Source organism: Cervus elaphus, chromosome 1 (assembly GCF_910594005.1).
Source record: "Cervus elaphus chromosome 1, mCerEla1.1, whole genome shotgun sequence".
Taxonomy (NCBI): Eukaryota; Metazoa; Chordata; class Mammalia; order Artiodactyla; family Cervidae; genus Cervus; species Cervus elaphus.
Genome location: NC_057815.1, coordinates 35,756,101 through 35,772,322, shown reverse-complemented (window position 1 = coordinate 35,772,322; position 16,222 = coordinate 35,756,101). Strand labels below are relative to the sequence as shown.

General features: G+C 39.8%; 1 protein-coding gene across 1 annotated transcript; it reads left to right on the top strand.

Annotated features, from left to right (window-relative positions):
- Positions 1-2,509: 2,509 nt before the first annotated feature.
- On the top strand, positions 2,510-15,568 carry BTG4 (BTG anti-proliferation factor 4). The gene is made up of 4 exons (XM_043921842.1): positions 2,510-2,682; positions 3,344-3,481; positions 11,961-12,159; positions 15,389-15,568. The coding sequence occupies exons 1-4, from the start codon at positions 2,510-2,512 to the stop codon at positions 15,566-15,568; spliced, it is 690 nt and encodes a 229-aa protein (XP_043777777.1).
- Positions 15,569-16,222: the final 654 nt, after the last annotated feature.

Here is a 16,222-nt window from a genome sequence, read left to right as displayed (position 1 = left end):
TTGTACAATATATCCTTGAGCCTGCCTTATACCCAATGGTTTGTGCCCCCCAACTCTCCCACCCTTATATTGCCTCTTCCCCCCACCTCACTAGTCTGCTGCTTTTTTTGTGTATTCACTAGTTTGTTGTATTTTTTAGGTTCCACATATAAGTTATACAGTGCTTGTCTTTATCTGCCCTCCAAGTCTACCCATGTTGCTGCAAGTAGCAAAGTTCTGCTTCTTTTTTTTTTTTTTTAATAACAGTAATATTCAAGTGTGTGTGTGACATCTTCTTTATCCATTCATCAATTGATGGACACTTAAGTGGCTTCCATGTCTTGGCAATTGTAAATAATGCTGCTTTGAACATTGGGGTGCATGTTATCTTTTCAAATTAATGTTTTTGATTTTTGTTTTAATATAGCCAGGAGCAGAATTTCTGGGTCATATGGTAGTTGTATTTTTAGTTTTTTGAGAAACCTCTATACTGTTTTCCACATCAATTTACATTCCCAGCAACAGTGTACAAGTGTTCCCCTTTTTTCCCACATCCTCATCAACATTTATTTGTGTTCTTTTTGATGATAGCCATTCTGATAAGTGTGAAATAACTCACTATAGTTTTGATTTGCATTTCCCTGATGATTAGCTATGTTGAACATCTTTTTGTACACCTGTTGGCCATCTGTATTCTCTCTTTGAAAAAATTTCTACTCAGTTCTTCTCAAAGCTCATATTCTTAAACATTATATCGTGTAGGAGAGAAAGATGTGACAAAACAATAGCATTAGTGAAAAAGACTGCTTGGCTGTTAATAGTTCAGCGTGAAGCAGAGACATGATGGCGCTACAACTAAGGCAAAAGCCACCTGAGGCTGTGTTCTAGATACACACGTTTCAGAGCAAGGTAACAGTCCATCCTATTCCATTATGGCAGAGCACACTTGGAGCACTGTGTGGGATTCTGGGCTCCAGCCTTTAAAAGAGGATTACTGACGCACCTGAAACTCATCCAGATGTGAGTGATGAAATGTCTGGGTAACATGTCTACAGGAAGAACTACTGGAAAACTAAGAATGGTTAGCTCTCTCCCTCAAGAGGAGGCTCAGGGGAGGCTCAATAGCTAGTATTTGAAGTGTCTTCCTGTGGTGGGGAATTAGATAAAATCTGTATGGTTTCAGAGGGAAAAACTAGGCTGTACAAATAGAGAATCAAAGAGGTGGATGTAGCTTCTCAAGAAGAGGGACTGCCTGGCATTTGGGGCTTTTTTGAAAAGAAATCTTTTTCCTTGTAAGAGAAAACTCTTTTTTCACTGACAAAGAACCTGAATGACCACTTACCATGGGTGTTAAAGACATATTCAGGGTGTAATGTTTCTTAAATTTAGTGGGTATAAGAATCACCAGGGGGAACTTGTTAAATACTGATTCCCAGACCTGCCTTTAGAGGTACTGATTCAGTGGATCTGGGATAAAGCCCTGAAATCTGCATTTTTAACAAGCAGCTCAGCGGGTCCAAATCAGGTGATCAGTGACCTACCCTTTGAGAACTAGTAAGACTAGATATACTTTGAGGTCTTTCCCACTTATTTTACAGTGAAAAATGTGTGGAGTCAACACAATGACTGTTCAAAGAAAGTTGTATTTAATTTTAAAAAAGATCCAAGACAAAATGCTTTAATATGTTGACAATTATGAGAGACAAAATGAGAGACAAAAATATGGAATGTAGGCTCTTAGGATTTGGAAGGAGAAGGATTGATTCTCATTTATGTCATAAAAGATGGGACTTTAATAGCAAAACAGAAGATAGAAATCCAGTTTGAAAATCTTTAAACACTTTACGTAACGAATATCCTCTACATATGCCAAGGAGCAATTTGATGGGGACCTGGAAAGAGCTGTCAGTTATCCTGAAGGGCAGCACCTGTGTGAGGCGAAAGCCTATCGGGCCTCAGGACCCAGGTTTATATAAACTGCAGCCTGGAACTGACAAGCCAGGTGTGGTGAGAGTGGCTTCTGACTCTGGCCCCCTTTCTGCTGGGCTAAAGATCTTTTGCTGGCAAGTATAATAATATATATTTGATTAATCTTAACTTTTGAGTGTGCAACCTGAGAGCCACATTTTAGGAATGACTATATCCTGAAATGTTTTTGCTCTTTGTAAATATGTTTTTAAACAGTAGTGCTTTGTGTAACTTACTCTCCTGGGTCTGGACTTTAAAAACATTTAATTTGCATAATCATTTGTTTAAGTATATTACAGTATTTAAAATTTTTTTTTTCTTTGAGAATCATTAAAGGTTAGTTGAGGAATTGGTTTGCTTGGCTGTTTTGTTGATAGTATTGATGTGCTTTTTTAACTTCATTAAGGACTAGCAAGTGACTTCGGTTTTAAATTTAAGGTACATATATAAAATTTCCAAATGGTAATTACATGCTGATAATAAGTTAGACCCTTGTTTCTGTTTAATTTCTTCTTGCTTCCTTCCAATGGTTTCAGACCTCCTTATAGGCTCTTCTTGAATCATGAGAGATGAAATAGCAACAACAGTCTTCTTTGTGACAAGATTAGTGAAAAAACATGATAAACTGAATAAACAGCAAATAGAAGACTTTGCGGAAAAGCTGATGACAGTCTTGTTTGAAACATACAGAAGTCACTGGCACTCTGATCACCCTTCTAAAGGGCAAGCCTTCAGGTGAGAGCTGGGATGTGGTATGCACGGCAAAGGGTGGTAACAAGCCAGCAGCTACCGCCTGCAATGACTGTTGGCCACCTATAAATAAAGAAAATTTATTTGTTTGAACTTGGGCTTGAAAAGAGGAGAGTAGTAGATGATAGCACAGTTTGAAAACTATAGAGCAAACCTCCTTGTGCGAGGTGGATTAAACAGTTTCTAACTTGTGTTTACTGTGAAGTATATACAGAGAACCTTTAGTCTTCCCAGGGGGCTCTGGTGGTAAAGAATCCACCTTCCAATGCAGGAGACATGAGACGAGGGTTTGATCCCTGGGTCAGGAAGAGCCCCTGGAGCAGGAAATGTGAACCCACTCCAGTTTTCTTGCCTGGGAAATCCCATGGACAGAGGAGCATGGTGGGCTACAATCCATGGAGCCACAAAGAGTTGGACACGACTGAGCACATTTGGTGAACTAATTGTGTGATTTAGTAATGGAATCCATATTCTGAGTTGTTGTGTAAAAATTTGATATTTTACTCTTACTGTAAAACTTCTGAGGGGTGATGAAGGAGTTGAGGGAAGATGGGAGTGAGGTGAGAGCCGGGTGTATTAGAAACCCTTGCCAGCAGCATGATTCTCCAACTATCACCACGTCATTTCCCTTTTCTTGTTTTTAAAGGTGTATCAGGATAAACAATAATCAGAATAAAGATCCTATTCTAGAAAGGGCTTGTGCTGAGAGTAATGTGGATTTTTCTCACCTGGGACTTCCAAAGGAGATGACCATATGGGTAGATCCCTTTGAAGTGTGCTGCCGGTGAGTAATCTTATTGGAGCCAGTTTGTGTGGTCTATGACTTTTGGGAACCTTAGGTTATTTAGCCTACGCATCTTTGTGAAAGGTGATGCTACAAATCCCTGGATTAGCAATGAGGGCACAAGCCCGTTAAGACTAAATGCAAGCTATATCAGACAATACAGGCTTCATTTTAGGGTGGATGGAGTGGGAAGTACAAAAATTTTTCCATAGTATTTGAAATTTGATTTTAAACATGGCATCCTATTGCCAATTGCATGAAGTCCAAGCATTTTAGGCAGTATCAAGGGGAAAGAGGAATTATCTATCATCAGCAAGTCAGTCCATTAGTTGAATCAAAAGAAGTTAGTCTGTCTTTACCTTAGCTAATTCCTAGAAAGCTTTTACAGAATCCTTGACCTCCACCAATTATAACTGTATAGTAGCAGAAGGTCATAATGTCTCTCAATTTGCTTTGCTGACAAGCCATTCAATTTGTTGTCTTAAACTATAGTTGATTTACAAAATTATATTAGTTTCAGGTATACTTCATAGTAATTCAAAGTTTTTTTTATAGATTATACCCCCATTTAAAGTTATTGCAAAATATTGGCTATATTCCCTGTGTTGTACAATATATTATATTTTATACATAGTAGTCTGTACCTACCCCTACCTTGCCCCTTCTCACTTCCTTCTTTTCTACTGGTAACCAATAGTTTTCTGTATCCATTGAGTCAGTCTTTTTGCTATATACATATATTTAATTTTTTTAGAGTCTACCTATAAATAATATCATGCAGTATTTGACTTTTCTGATTTATTTCACTCAGCACAGTCTTCTCTGGGTCTATCCATGTTGCTGCAAATGGCAGAGTTTCATTCTTTTTTATGGCTGAGTAGTACTCTAGTGTGTACACATACCACATCTTTATTCATTCATCTATTGATGGACATTCGTGTTACTTCCATGTCTTGGCTATTGTTAATAGTGCTGCTCTGAACACTGGGGTACATGCATCTTTTCAAATTAATGACTGTATTTTTTCTGGATATATACCCAGGGGTTGAGTTGCTGGATCATATGGTAATCCTACTTTTAGTTTGAGGAATCTCCATATTCCATAGTGGCTGCACCAATTTATGTTCCCACCAATACGTACAAGGGGTCCTTTTTCTCCATGTTCTCACCAACATTTGATATTTGTAGACATTTTAATGATAGCCATTCTGACAAGTGTGAGGTAATGTCTCATTGTTTTGATTTGCATTTCTTTAAATAATACAAGCATCTCTTTATGTGCCCGTTAGCTATTTGTATGTCTTGTTTGGAAAAATATCTATTCGGGTCCATTTTTAGGTTGGCAATTAAATTTTTTTGATATTAAATTTTGAAATAAATTTTGAATTAAAATTTGAACTGAATTTTTTGATATAAAGTTGTATGAGCTGTCTATATATTGTGGATAGTAACCCCTTATCCATTATATTTGCAAATATTTTCTTCCATTCAGTAGGTAATCTTTTTGTTGATGGTTTCCATTGCTGTGCAAAAGCTTTTAAGTTTAACTGGGTACCATTTGTTTTTGTCTTCTTTGCCTTAGGAGACATCCAGAAAATATTGCTACAATTTATATCAGAGTTCTGCCTATGCTATCTTCTAAGAGTTTTTATGGTTTGCAGTCTTACATATAGGTTTATGATCCGTTTTGAGTTTATTTTTGTAATGGCATGAGAAACTCCTTCTAATTTCATTCTTTATAAGTAGCTGCTGTATTTTCTCAGCACCACTTATTGAAGAGACTGTCTTTTCCCTGTTGGATATTCATGCCTCCTTGTCATAGATTAATTAACCATAGATGCATGGGTTTATTTCTGGGCTCTCTATTCTCTTCCATTGATTTGCATCTCTGTTCATCAATGATACTGACCCTGTCATTTTTTTCCTGTGATATCTTTGTCTGGTTTTGGTATCAGGGTGATGTGACCTCATAAAATGAGTTTGGAAGTGTTCCTTCCTCTGCAAATTTTGGAAATAATTTAAGAAGAATAGATGTTCACTCTTCTCTAAACGTTTGTTAGAACTCACCTGTGGAAAAAAAAAAAAAAAAAACTCACCTGTGAAGCTGTCTGGTTCTGGAATTTTGTTTCTTGGGAGTATTTTTTCCATTACTGATTCAATTTCATTACTTGTAATTGATCTGTTCATATTTTCTATTTCCTTCTGATTCAGTATTGGGAGACTGTACGTTTCTGTGAATTTGTTTCTTCTAGGTTGTCCATTTTATTTGCATATAGATTACTATAGTCATGGTGATCTCTCTTTACAATCTTTGTAATTTGGTATTGTTAGTAACTTTTTATTTCTGATTTTATAGATTTGGGCTGTCTCCTTTTCTCTTGATGAATTTCGCTAAAAGTTTATCAATTTTATTTATCTTTTCAAGGAACCAGCTCTTAGTTTCATTTTCTTTCTTTCTTTCTTTTTTTTTTTTTTACTGTTTTTGTCTCTGTTTCATTTCTGCTGTGATATTTATAATTTCTTTCCTTCTACTAACTTTGGGCTTTCTTTTTCTTAAAGTTCCTTTAGGTGTAAGGCTATGTTGCTTGAGATTTTTATTTCCTGAGGTAGGCTTGTATCACTATAAATTTCTCTTAGGACTACTTTTACAGCATCACATAGATTTTTGGATCATTGTGTTTTTGTTTTCATTTGTCTATAGGTATTTTTTGAATTTTCTCTTTGATTTCTTCAGTGATCCATTGGTTGTTTAGAAGTATATTGTTTAGCCTTCATGTATTTGTGTTTTTTGCAGTTTCTCACAGCAATTTCTAGTTTCATAGCATTGTGATCAGAAAAGATGCTCAATATGATTTCAATCTTCTTAAATGTACTGAGAACAGATTTGTGGCCTAGCATGTGGTCTGTCCCAGAGAATGTTCCATATACACTTGAACATGTATTCTATGGCTTTTGGATGGAAGGCCTGTAGATATCTATTAGGTCCATTTGGTCTATTATGTCAGTTTAAGGCTAGTGTTTCTTTCTTGATTTTCTGTCTGTATGATCTGTTCATTGATATAAGTGGGGTGTTAAAGTCTCCTACTATTATTGTGTTACTGTCAATTTCTCCCTTTATCTCTGTTAATATTAGCTTACAAATTTAGATGCTCCTATGTTGGGTGCATATATATTTATAATTGTTACATTTCTTGGATCAATCCTTGATCATTACATAATGTTCTCCTTTGTCTGTTGCTACAGTCTTTGTTTTAAAGTCTACTTTGTCTTAGAGTCTACTTTTTCTGGTATAAATATTGCTACCGTGGCTTTCTTTTCATTTCTATTTATGTGGTATACTTCTTTATATCCTCTCACTTTCAGTCTGTATGCCTTTAGATCTAAAGTGAGTTTCTTGTAGATAGCATATATATGGGTATTATTTTTGTATCTTCACTCTGTGTTTAGAACACTTATTCCTGTTACATTCAAAGTAATTATTGATTGGTACTTACAGTCATTTTATCAATTGTTTTGGTGTTTTTGTAATTCATTTTGTTCTTGTTGCTCTCTTCCCTTGTTAGTTAACTATCTTCAAATAATGTTTGGATGATGTTTAGATTTCTTTTTTTGTGTGTGTATCTATTATAGATTTTGATTTTTGGTTACCATGAGGTTTATAGGTAGCAATATGTATTTTATGTGTATTTTTGTTGTTTAGCCTCTAAATTGTGTCTGTTTCTTTGTGACCCCATGGACTGCAGCATACCAGGCCTTCTTGTTTCCCTCACCATCTCCTGGAAATTTGCCCAAGTTCATGTCCAAGTTCAAGTTTGTGAATTGGTGTTGCTGTCCAACCATCTCATCCTCTGCCACCCTCTTCTCCTTTTGTTTTCAATTTTTCCCAGCATCAGAGTCTTTTCCAGTGAATCAGCTCTTTGCATCAGGTGGCAAAAGTATTGGAGTTTCAGCTTCATCATCAGTCCTTCCAATGAATAGTCAGGACTGATTTCCTTTAGGATTGACTGGTTTGATCTCTTTGGTATCCAAGGGATTCTCAAGAGTCTTCTCCAGTACCACAATTTCAAAGCATCAGTTCTTTGGTGCTCAGCCTTCCTTATGGTCCAGCTCTCACATCTATACATGACTACTGGAAAAACCATAGATTTGATTATACAGACCTTTGTTGGCAAAGTGATATCTTTGCTTTTTAATATGCTGTTTAGATTTGTCTTAGCCTTCCTTCCAAGAAGCAAGCATCTTCTGTTTTCATGGCCACAGTCACCATCTGCAGTGATTTTGGAACCCAGGAAGAGAAAATCTGTCACTGCTCCCACTTTTTCCCCTTCTGTATGCTGTGAAGCGATGGGACCAGATGCCATAATCTTTGTTTTTTAATGTTGAATTTTAAGCCAGCTTTTTCACTCTCCTCCTCATCCTCATCAAGAGCCTCTTTAGATCCTCTTCACTTTCTGCTGTTAGGGTGGTATCATCTATATATCTGAGGTTGTTGATATTTCTCCCAGCAATCTTGATTCCAGCTTGTAACTCATCCAGCCCAGTGTTTCGCATGATGTACCCTGCATATAATTTAAATAAACAGAGTGACAATATACAGCCTTGTTGTACTCCTTTCCCAATTTTGAACCAGTCAATTGTTCCATGTAAGGTTCTAACTGTTGCTTCTTGACCTGCAACAGGTTTCTCAGGATACAGGTAAGTTGATCTGGTATTCCCATCTCTTTAAGAATATTCCACAGTTTGTTGTGATCCACACAAAAGCTTTAGCATAGTCAATGAAACAGAAGTAGATATTTTTCTGGAATTCCATTGCTTTTTAAAAAATGTGTGTGTGTGTATAAATGTGATTGTTTAAGTTGCTGATCTCTTAATTTTAAACGCATTTTAACAATCCTTCACTTTTACTCCTCCTCTCTCATGCTTACTGTTTTTGATACCATATTTTACATCTAATTTTTAATTACTTACTGCAGGTCTAGGCAATTTTACTACTTTCGTCTTTTAGCCTTCCTATTAACTTTGTATGTGGTTGATCTTGCTGCTTTTTAGTGTATATTTTCCTTTAACCATAAGCTCTTCTTTTCTTTTGTAATGTTCATGTTTCTAGTTGTGGTTTTCCTTTTTCACTTAGAGAAGTCCCTTTTTAACATTTCTTGCAAAACTGGTTTGGTGGTGCTGAACTCTTGTAACTTTTGCTTGTCTGTAAAACTTTTGATCTCTTTTTCAAATCTGATAGTAAACTTTGCCATGTGGTGTATTCTTGGCCATAATTTCTCCATTTCATCACTTTAAATATACTACATGATACTCTTCTGGTCTGCAGTTTCTGCTGAAAAGTATGCTGATAGCCTTATGGGGATTCCCTTACATGCAACTTGTTGCGTTTCCCTTGCTTTTAATATTCTCTGTCTTTGCCATTTTAATAACAATGTATCTTGATATGGCCCTCCTTGGGTTGATTCTGTTTGAGACTCTATGCTTCCTGGACCTGGATGTCTGTTTCATCTCCCAGGTAAGGAACTTTTCAGCTATTATGTCTTCAAATACGTCCTCTGACCCTTTTCTTTTCTTTCCTAATGCAAATGTTAGTGTGCTTGGCGGTGTTCCAGACATCTCTTAAAGTATCCTAATTTCTTTTTATCCCTTTTTTCTGTTCAGGTTCAGTGATTTCTATTAATCTGTCTTTCAGCTTACTGATCTGTTCCTCTGTGTCACCCAGTCTACTGCTGAGTCCCTCTAGTGTATTTTCATTTCAGTTACTGTGTTCTCCTGCTCTGTTTGATTCTTCTGTATATCTTCTAACTCTTTTTTAACTTTTCAATATTTTCCTCCATTCTTCTCCCAACTGCTCACTATTTTCCCCCATTCTTCTCCCAAGTTCTTTGTTTATCTTTATGATCTTTACCTTGAACTTTTTATTGGGTAGATTGCCTTTCTCCACTTAACTTCTTGGGTTTTATCCTGTTCCTTCATTTGGAACATGTTCCTTTGTTCCCTCATTTGTGGCCTAATTTGTTTTTATTTCTATGTATCTGGTTGGTTGGTAGCATTTCCTGACTTTGGAGAAGTAGCCTTTTGTAGGAGACACCCAGGGCATCAGCAGTGCTCTCCCATCTGGTTACCAGAGCTGTGTGCTCTAGGGGTGCCCCCTATGTGGGCCCTTATGCTGTGGTGGGCTGACTACTGTGGGTGGTCTGGTAGGTGTGGCTGGCCCCTGGTCTGGTTGGTTGCCAGGCCCTGCCTTGTATGGAGGCTGCCAGCTGGTGGTTTGCAGGGTTGGGTCGAGGCAGTTGTCTGTGGAACCCTGAGGAAGGGGCTCCCGGGCCTACTGCTTGCTCACTGATTGGCAGAGTTGGCTTCTGGTGCTGGGGGGTAGAGGTGATGGTGGTTGCAGGGCTGAAGTTTCTAATTTTAAAGTCAGCCTGTTGGTGGGTGGGGTTGCTTTCTGATACAACTGGTTGTGGGTTCTGGAGTGTCCCACGACTGGTGCTGGCTCATTGATGAGTAGGGCTGGATCCCACAGTGGCTGGCTGAGGGGGTTCAAGATGTCCTAGAGCTGGCATTGGCCTACTGGTGGGTGGGGTATGGTCGAGAGGGTGCTGGGGCTTAGTACTGGCTCACTGGTGGGCAGAGCTGTGTCTCGGGGTCTCTGGCAGCAGGGCTGGGGATCACAAAGCTGGTGTCAGCCCACTGGTAGGTGGGATTGTGTCTTGGGGCTGCTGGATGAGGGTCCCAAGGAATGCCAGAAGTGGTATCCACCTGCTGGTGGTCAGGATTAAGGCCCAAGGGATCCTGGGGCTGGTGCCCACCCACTGAAGAGTGTAGCCAGATCCTAGGGCTGGTGCTGACCTACCGTCAGGCAGAACCAGGCCCTGAGTTCTCTTGCTGCAAGGGACTCAGAACTGGTGTCAGGCTGTTGATGGGGGTTTAGGAGTGGGGACAGGGCCCCAGGGTCCCAGGGTGCCCTGGGGCTAGTGCTAGCTCATTTGGTGGTTGGAGCTGTGTCTTGAGATTTCTGGGTGCAGGACCCTGGGGGTCCTGGATTTAGCTGCTGTAGGTCTGCTGGTGGGTGGGGCAGCACCCTGAGATAGCCAGCTACAGGGTCCAGGGTGTTCCAAAGCTTGATTTGGCCCATTGATGGGTGGGGCTAGATATCTGATTGGCTGACTGAGGGATCCAAGGTGTCTCGGAGCCAGTGTTGACCTGCTGGTAGGTGGGGCCTGGGCCCAGGAGATCCTGGATCTGGTGTTAGCCTGCTGGTGGGTGCTCTTGGTCCTGTCATGGTAGGCTGTGGGCCTGTGGTGGTCCTAGGGCTGGTATCTGCCCATTGGTGGGTGAGGCCAGGGCCCAGGGGTCTTGAGGATGTCCACTGGTGTGTGAAGTTGGCCCCCAGGTTAGTGCTGGTTCATTGTCAGGTGGGCCCAGGGGTCAGGAGGTCTTGAGGTTGGTTCCAGAACACTGGTAGGCAGAGCTGGGTCCTAGGTCTCTGCTTCCAGGGCCCTGGGGGTCCTGGGGCTAATGCTCATGCACTGGTGTGTGGGGGCCAGGTGCTGGGCCCTCTGGTGGACCGTGTAGTATTCTGGGGCAGCTGTGGGCTCAGGGGGTCTTAGGCAGTGTGGCTGATAGTAGGTGGGACTGTTTCCCCACCTGGCTAGTTGTTTGGCCCGAGGCAACTCAGCACTGGTGCTGACAGGCTAGTGGGCGGGTCTGAGTCCTAGTACTAGTCAGCTAGAGGGAGGGTTTCAAAATGGCACTCACCAGCACCAGTGTTCATATGGTGGAACAAGCTCCTTGGAATGGCTGCTGCCAGTTTCTGTGTCCCCAGGGTGAGCTCCAGGGCCTCCTGCCTCTGCGGGAGGCTCTCCAAGATAAGCAGGTGGGTCTGATGCAGGTTCCTTTCAAATTTCTGCCTCTGCCCTGGGTCCCAGCGCATGTGAAATTTTGTGTGGGCTTTTTGAGAGCAGTGTCTCTATTTCCCACAGCCATCTGGCTCTCCAGAAAGTAAGCCCCTTGGCCTTCAAAGCCAAACATTCTGGGGACTCATCTTCCTGGGGTTGGCTCTGGTCTGGGGATTGTGATGTGGGGCTCACCCACTGAATACTCTTCAGGAGAACCTCTGTCATTATCCCCGTTTGTGTGTTGCCCACGTGCAGGTATGTGTCTGGACTATACTCCACTCCTCTTACCTGTCTCATTGTGGTTCCTTCTTTATAACTTTAATTGTAGAAGATCTTTTCTGTTAGAGTTCAGTCTCTCATCAATAATTGCTGTCTAAATAGTTGTAATCTTGGTGTGCTCATGAGAGGAGGTAAGCTCAGGGTCTCCACCGTCTTGGCCTAATTCTCACAATTTTTTGTGTTTTTTTTTTTTTCCCAAGTAACTCTTATAAGTTACTGAGCTGTTTCCAGAAAAGTTTAGAAATAAAAACCTGTGAGAATTTGAGTCCCTAATGAATGCTTTATTTTCCTTTCTTTCTTAGGTATGGTGAGAAAAATCATCCATTTACAATTGCTTCTTTCAAAGGCAGATGGGAGGAATGGGAATTATCCCAACAAATTAGTGATGCTGTTAACAGAGCCACGTTAGACTACTCCTCCGGCACTTCCTCTGATGAAGAAAGTTGTAACAAAGAACCTCAGATAATTCCTAAAGTCAGCAATCCAAAGAGTATTTATCAGGTAAAGTGTTTCCATTTCTCCTCTGTACTTTTTCCTTCTTTTTAAAATGTACTTTTATTTATTTATCTGTGCCGGGTCTTTGTTGCCGCGCAGGTTTTTCTCTAGTGCTGGGAATGGTGTGTGGGCTCCTCACTGTGGTCTCTCCTCGTGTTTTGGAGCACAGTCTCTCGAGTGTTTGGGCTTCAGCAGTTGCGGCTCATGGCTCGGTAGTTGCGGCTCCCAGGCTCTGGAGCACAGGCTCAGTAGGGGTGCAGGGGCTTAGCTGCCCCCGGGCATGTGGGGTCTTCTCAGACCAGGGATTGAACGGGTGTCTCCTGCACTGCAGGCAGATTCTTCACCCCTGAGCCACCAGGGACGCCCACTTTTTTTTTCTATTTTAATTCTAAAAAGGGTAGGCTCACTGTAAAAGCAAGGAAACAAATAATTGGAAAGCATGGAAAAACAAATTATGAAGACTGAAATCACAATAATAATATTCTGGCAAAACTTCTATTTTTTTCTTCCTTCTCTCTATTCCCTCAACTTGGCTGAGTGCTCAGGGTATACACCATCTTTTCTAGTCGAATTTCTCCTATATAGTATTTGAACATACATAAATTTTCTTTCGGGCTTCACTCTCGGCTCAGACGGTAAAGAATCTGCCTGCAATGGAGACCTGGCTTCAGTCCCTGGGTTGGGAGGATCCCCTGGAGGAGGGCATGCGGCCCACTCCAGTACTCTTGCCTGGAGAATCCCCATGGACAGAGGAGCCTGGCGGGCTACAGTCCCAGGTCTCAAAGTGTCAGACATGACTGAGCGACTAAGCACAACACAATACAAATTTCCTTTCACCTAAATTCCTTCAGAATCAGATATCAAAATTAGTAGTTTTTGACAATGGAAAGTAACATACCACCTGTAGAACATTTGGAATATTAGCGGATGATCAAAGATCTGTGACTCCACCACTAGATCAGCTTTCCAAAAAAAAAAAAAAAAAACAACAAAAATTTTTTATTTTTCAAGTCACAACCATGATCATAGGAAGATATGCATATCTATATATTGGAAATAGGCTTCATGATATACTTATCCTTACTAGGCACAATACCTCAAATCTTTGACAAATTAAATTAATATCAACCACTTAAATTGATTTTTATGACCCACTCATGGTGACAACTTACAGTTGAAAAAACACTGATTTAGGGAGGTTTCTGATATTTTGTATGTAATTTGTTTTCTTAACCACTTATGTATGGGCATGTTAAAGCAATTTAAGTATTTAACACTTTAAACCACTTGCTTCCCTTATAGTTTATTTAGCTAACAAATTATTGTCAGACATCTAGGTTGCTTTCACATTGTTGTGGTATTAAAAAGCTAATTTTTACAGAGATGTCTGAATCTTAAGTTTCTGGAGATTTGATTCTCAGACATGGAATTATTAGGTCATTGAGTATGGGCATTTTACAAGTTAACACATAGCAAAGTACTTTCTAAAAAGATGTCTTTATTTGTAGTCTCACCAGCTCTATGTGAAAGTGTTTGTTCTATCATTTTCCCTAAGATTGGATATTCTTCTTGAAAAATAGCATTTTATTAATTATGTTGTTCTGTCACTCAGTCGTGTCTGATTCTTTGCAACCCTATGGACTGCAGCATGTCAAGCTTCCCTGTCCTTCACTATCTCCCTGAGTTTGCTCAAACCCATGTCCATTGAGTCGGTGATGCCATTCACCCATCTCATCTTCTGTTGACCCCTTTTCCTCCTGTGTTCAATCTTTCCCAGCATCAGGGTCTTTTCCAATGAGTCAGTTCTTTGCATCAGGTGGCCAAAGTTTTGGAGCTTTAGCTTCAGCATCTGTCCTTCCAGTGAATATTCAGGGTTGATTTCCTTTAGGATTGACTGGTTTGATCTCCCTGCAGTCCAAGGGACTCTCAAGAGTCTTCTCCAGCACCACTGTTTGAAGGCATCAATACTTTGGTGCTCAGTTGTTTTTATTGTCCAGTTCTCACATTCGTACATAACTATATGAAAAAACATAGCTTTGACTATTATAATATTAAGTATATCACTAATGAAACATTAAAACAAAAACTCCATGTACCTAAATGTTGTAGGTACTATCTGTCTAATGATTTTTTTCTTCACCCATTTATCATTTGAGGTCCTAATGTGTTGTTGTTATAGGCTTTTCAAAGGTTAGGAATATTTTTGGGGCTTCCCAGGTGGCGCTAGTGGTAAAGAACCCAACTGTTAATTAAAGAGACAAAAGAAATTGCTAATGCAGGGGATGTAAGAGACACAGGGTCAATCCCTTGAACGCCTTGTCATATTACTGGCAAATTTTTTTCCCCTAGCTTGTTATAGTTTTCTAAATTATATATATTGTTTGTGTTTAGTTCTATATGTGAAAGTGAAAGTCTTTCAGTCGTGTCTGACTCTTTGCAACTCCATAGTCCATGGAATTCTCCAGGCCAGAATACTGGAGTGGGTAGCCTTTCCCTTCCCCAGGGGATCTTCCCAACCCAGGGATCGAACCCAGGTCTCCCGCATTGCAGGCGGATTCTTTACCAGCTGAGCTACAACGGAAGCCCAGGAATACGGGAGTGGGTAGTCTATCCCTTCTCTAGGGGATCTTCCCAACCCAGGAATTGAACCGGGGTCTCCTGCATTGCAGGCAGATTCTTTACCAACTGAGCTAGGAGGGAAGCCTCTATATGTATAAAAGTTAAAAATTATGTAGTGAAATATTTGCTTTTAATTCTGTTCTGATCCTTAGGAAGATCATCTTCATCTAAGGATCAGATCTGTAGTCAGCTATGTTATTTTAGAGCAATGTCCTTCCAAAGTGTATTCTGCAAAACATTTGTATTGGCCATCTAGGATGTTTAACATGGGTATTTCTATGCCTCAGCCCCAGAGATTGTGATTAAACGGTTATGGATTGAGTGAGGTGGGAGTTGGATAGGGGAGAATACAGAATATATACTAATTTGAGTAAATGTGTTTTTAAAAGTTTTAGTTGGAGTAAAGAATTTTGTTAAAAGACATGAAGTGACTTATTTCATAACCTCCATCAAGTCAGTTTTCCAAAGATGATAATTAACTTGACTTCTATTCGTTCGTATTTCCTATGCTTTTAAAAGTTTTAAGACTTGTGAGTTATGGGTTTATAGTTAATCCTTAAAGCTGGCTTATTAGGTGATTAGAAAATCATCATGTTCCTTTTTATTTTCTCCCCAGGTTGAAAACTTGAAACAGCCCTTTCAATCTTGGTTCCAAATTCCCCGAAAAAAGAATATGAGGGATGGCCGGATGGGCCTCCTAGGAAATGCTTATCATGCGTTGCATAAGACCCCTAAAGGTCACAGGCCTGCTGCTGGGCACCGGGTGGATAGGTACCACTGGGTCAACACACACTGATAGTGCAGAGGCTGGGCCCTCATGGGCCAGAGCTCAATGGAGCCACTTTTATAGTCTCTGAAATGAAAATGAGTCTAAGCTGGAGAGACCCAGGAGACAGAAAAAATAACCGCATTAGGTACTAGGGTACATGATGGTGAATCCTCTCATGCAGATCGACTATGTTCTTAACTGTACTTTTAACTGTTTAATTTTACATGAAGTTTTATGTAACACTAATGACTGTACCCAATAAGGTAATAGAATGAAGATACTGACCTGTCATAAGAGTCAATGAATTATCAAAAGTAACAGTTTAAATAAATGTGCTGTGTTTTTAATACCTTCCTAGTTGAGTCTGTTGCAAGAAGTTAAAAGTTCATGTTTTTTATTAGCCATTAAAAAAGTAGACCTTCATTTAGGGAAGAGTGATCCTCACAATACATGAATAGTATTCTGGTTCTACTCTTTTATCTGCCGTAACTCTTCTGTTTCATAAGGTCAGTAAGAGCGTGTTTGAAAATTACATTTTAAAATACAAAATTCTCTTAAAATTTTTTTGTTTATTACTAAGCCTCTTAATAGCCTTAGTTATGACATTTTATCAGTGCTATATCTCATTAGGAAGAATTCAAGTGAAGCAGGAAATAAAAATACCAAGGAAATAAAAATCCC